Source organism: Polistes dominula, unplaced genomic scaffold, assembly GCF_049000335.1.
Source record: "Polistes dominula isolate Pdom_NZ unplaced genomic scaffold, Pdom_raw_medaka contig_333, whole genome shotgun sequence".
Taxonomy (NCBI): domain Eukaryota; kingdom Metazoa; phylum Arthropoda; class Insecta; order Hymenoptera; family Vespidae; genus Polistes; species Polistes dominula.
Window position 1 is genome coordinate 47,200 of NW_028300850.1, and position 3,548 is coordinate 50,747.

General features: G+C 56.9%; 1 protein-coding gene across 1 annotated transcript; it reads right to left on the bottom strand.

Moving 5' to 3' along the window:
- Positions 1–328: 328 nt before the first annotated feature.
- LOC149033828 (uncharacterized) lies at positions 329–1,444 on the bottom strand. The gene has a single exon (XM_089170858.1). It carries the CDS (start codon positions 1,442–1,444, stop codon positions 329–331), a length of 1,116 nt encoding a protein of 371 aa, XP_089026984.1.
- Between the last annotated feature and the right edge of the window lie 2,104 nt (positions 1,445–3,548).

Consider the following 3,548-nt stretch of genomic DNA (forward strand, 5'->3'; position numbering starts at 1 on the left):
CCCTTCTTCAGGAGGACCAGTTTGGTCTCCTTCCAGCCGGTCGGAAACAGGCCGCTGTTCACGCAGGCCGAGAAACATCGCGCCAGGCCGCGGCAACAAAGTGTCGCTGCCTGCCGCACAACACAGCCCGGCACCCCATCAGGGCCAGGGGCCTTCCTCCTCGCAATCCTTGAAGCGGCTGCCGCGACCTCCTCCTCTGAGATGTTGACATCCCCAGTAGTGGCCACAGGCGGTGGGACATATTCCGGATGGTTTAGGAATAGCCCTGCCAAGACCCGCTCTAGATCTTCTTCCTCCAACATCTCTGTGACGGGCGGGGTAAAGGGCCTCAACTTGCCCATGACCACTTTGTATGGTCTACCCCATGGGTCCTCTTCCAGCAGGCCCAAGAAGTCCTGCCACGCACTCCTTTTGGCTCTCTTAATGGCCCTGGCAAGAGCCTTTTTGCGGCCCGCCGAGCCTCCAAGAGTTGGCCTATCTCCTGCAGATTCTGCCTCCTCCTAGCTCTGGTAAGCCGCCTTCTCGCGGCCGTCGCAGACGCTCTGAGGTCGGCAATCTCACCTGACCACCAGGGAGAATTTCTCCTTTGGTTGAACCGTGCCCTGGACCTGGACATGGCCATGTCACATGCCTGTTTTAGGGTGTCCCGAGCCCATCCAACCAGACTGGCTACACCGCTCTCATCGTCGGTGTCCGGCCAGACCAGATTCCCAGTTAGGAGCGCCGCTGACAGCTTGTCCTGATCCAGTGTTCCGACGGCCCAGCGAGGGAGCTTTCTCCCTCGTAGGTGCAGAACTCCGGACCCCACGGGCCCCTGACCGTAGAGGAAGGTGATATATGAGTGGTCCGATAGGGACTCAGCTTCATCCACCTTCCAGTCCGAAATCCGGGCGCCAGCAGCGGCTGAGCCCAGCGTTAGGTCGATTACACTCGACCCGAAAAATCTAACGCATGTGGGGTGGCCAACTCTATTAAAGAGCCGAAGGTTTTGCCCATTAGCCCAGTCATAGAGTAGGGCACCCCTACGGTTACCCCTGCCATCCTGATCCCAGAAAGGAGCCCGGGCGTTAAAATCCCCGGCCAGCAGTACTGGGAGAGCAGGGTAATCCGCAATAAGTGCCTGGAGCTCGTCAAGGAGCCCCTCGAACAAGGCAACATCCCCGCTGGGTAGGAAGTACACTGATATTACCAGTGAGTCCCTCCACTTGACAGCGACGTAGAAAGAACCCTGTCGCACCAGGCTACATGTCCTTCTACTTCGGCCCACGAAAATTGCAGAGAGCGGGTCCCCACCCAGGGACGGAAACCAACTTCCATCTCCCTCGGGGACCCACCACGGCTCCGATATAATTGCGATGCCGGCCTCAAGCTCCGCCATGCGTTGCGCAAGGAGATCCTGAGCCCGACGCGCATGATTAAGGTTAATTTGTATAACCTTTTCCATCGTTACCAAGGTTGGTTTCTACAACCATTGGCTTTTCGGGGCCCTCCTTCCCCCGCCGCCCTCCTTGAGTGCAGCGGTGTCGGGAGCGAGAACCTCCATTTTCACTTCTTCCAGTGTTTCCGTTGGACCACCGGGCCCACTACTACCCTTAGGCGCATCGGCCTTCGGGGAGGACTCTGCCCTTTCTTCCCTCCTAGGAGGGACAATCGGACAGTCCAACGAGCCAGCCTGGTGGTTTGTCCGAGCGCGTCCCGCGGACGAGCATACCGGGCAACATGGCTTTCTCTCCTTACACTCCCTAGCCTTGTGCCCCGGCTTGCCACATGCAAAGCACAGGCCCTCTCTATTAGTTGTCGATGGGCAAGAGGCCACTACATGACCTCTGGCCCAACACTTAAAACATTTTAGTGGTCTTTGTTTCAGTTCCCTTACGCGAACCGTCGACAACCCGACCACTAGTTTTCCCTTCTTAAGTGCCGCATGGGCCATGGCAACGGGAACGGAGACAGTTACTTCCCCAGCCCTTCCACGGTCCCCGCGGATCTCTCCAACTTTGATGGAGTTCGAGTCTATGCCCGACTTTACCTCCAACAGAGCACATCTAATTGACGTGCTTGTTGCAGCCACGTCTAACCCGACGAGCCGCACGTCAACCATTCGTTGAGGTCTCGCAACTTTGACCTCAGGGAGGGCCCTTTAAGGGCCTCCGCAACACCGTCTGCCTTTTTGGCAGCATTAGCTTCCCGTATCTGCCAGATCAGGGAACCCGACAAACCTCTCCTATACCTCATGTCTGTTACTCCGAGCTCCTTCAGATTTATCTTCTCCGTCGCTCGGAGGACAGCATCCCGGTAGGAGATCTGATTTGAACACGTAAGGGAGATGGCCGCCGACCGCTCCCTTCCCTTGTTCCACTTCTTCTTTGGATTTGTTTTATCCGGAGGAGCATTTTTTGCTCTTTTCTTCGCACCGGTCCCCTTTGAAGGAGCCCCTTGGTGCTGGGGACAGCGCCGTGGTAGGACTCCGGTTTGGAAAGCCTTGCCACGGCCCTGCGCTTCTTTCTACCGAGCACCACCGTAAAACTTGCGTCCTGTTTTGACGCTGTATCCTGGGTATTCCCAGGTGTATTCCGTGGGGTCGGGCACGGAGCCTTGCTTACGCCCGGTGCGGACACCGGCCGTGGGGCAGCCCCTATTCCCGACTTGATTGAGCTACCCGTCCCCAGCCCAAAGTTGAACCCTACTGCAGCCGGAGCCGCAGGCATAGTCCAACCGGAGCCGGAGCCGGGGCCGGTACCTCCCTCCTTGATCGCTGCAACTCAGCGACCGTTTTTGCAAGAGCTCTTACCTCTGCGAGCACCTTCTCATTAATGTGACCTTCACTCTGAGCCCCAGAGGGAGCGGGCAGAGCGCACTTCTTGGTTTTTTGGCCTCGCTCCAGGGTTCTTATTTTCTCCAGAGCGGCCTCATGACGGGCCTCCAGATCCTTCAACTCCCTCCTTAGGGCCTGGATCGCCTCACTCTCGGAATGGTTCTGGTCCCCTTGAAGGAGACGCCGCTCCATTTCATTCACCAGGCTCAGGGCACCTTTAAGACTGCCCTTCATACGCCCAGATATATCTCCTTTAATGTTCTTTGACCTCCTTCGTTCTTTCTCCGCCGCGGAGATCAAGCTTCTCGCCTTCTCGGCAAGTCGTCCCGGCTCTAATAGCCGTACCGACGTTGCCGAGCACACTTCACTTTTCACAGGTGCCACTTTCACTTTCGTCACAGCCACTGATACTGGTGTCAGAGCCACTGAAACTGGTTTCACCGTGCAAAATTTTCCTTCTCCTGAAGATCCCGGTACTGGGTCCTCATCTTCGTCCGATGAGATAACCGGACGTCTTCTTTTCTTGCCCTGAGTGGAGCCAACTGGGAATGATTCACTCAGACCAAGCTCCTTAATGGCGCGGGCAGCCTTCTGCCATTCTTCCAATTGCACGCCATCGTCGTTCTTCAATTTTCCTGTAGTTTTACTGTCACTGCTGGCCAGTTTACTCACCTGCAGAGACCTTCCCGTCGCCGTTGCTAGAGCCAAGGCCGGGTTGCCTGCCTCAGGCTCA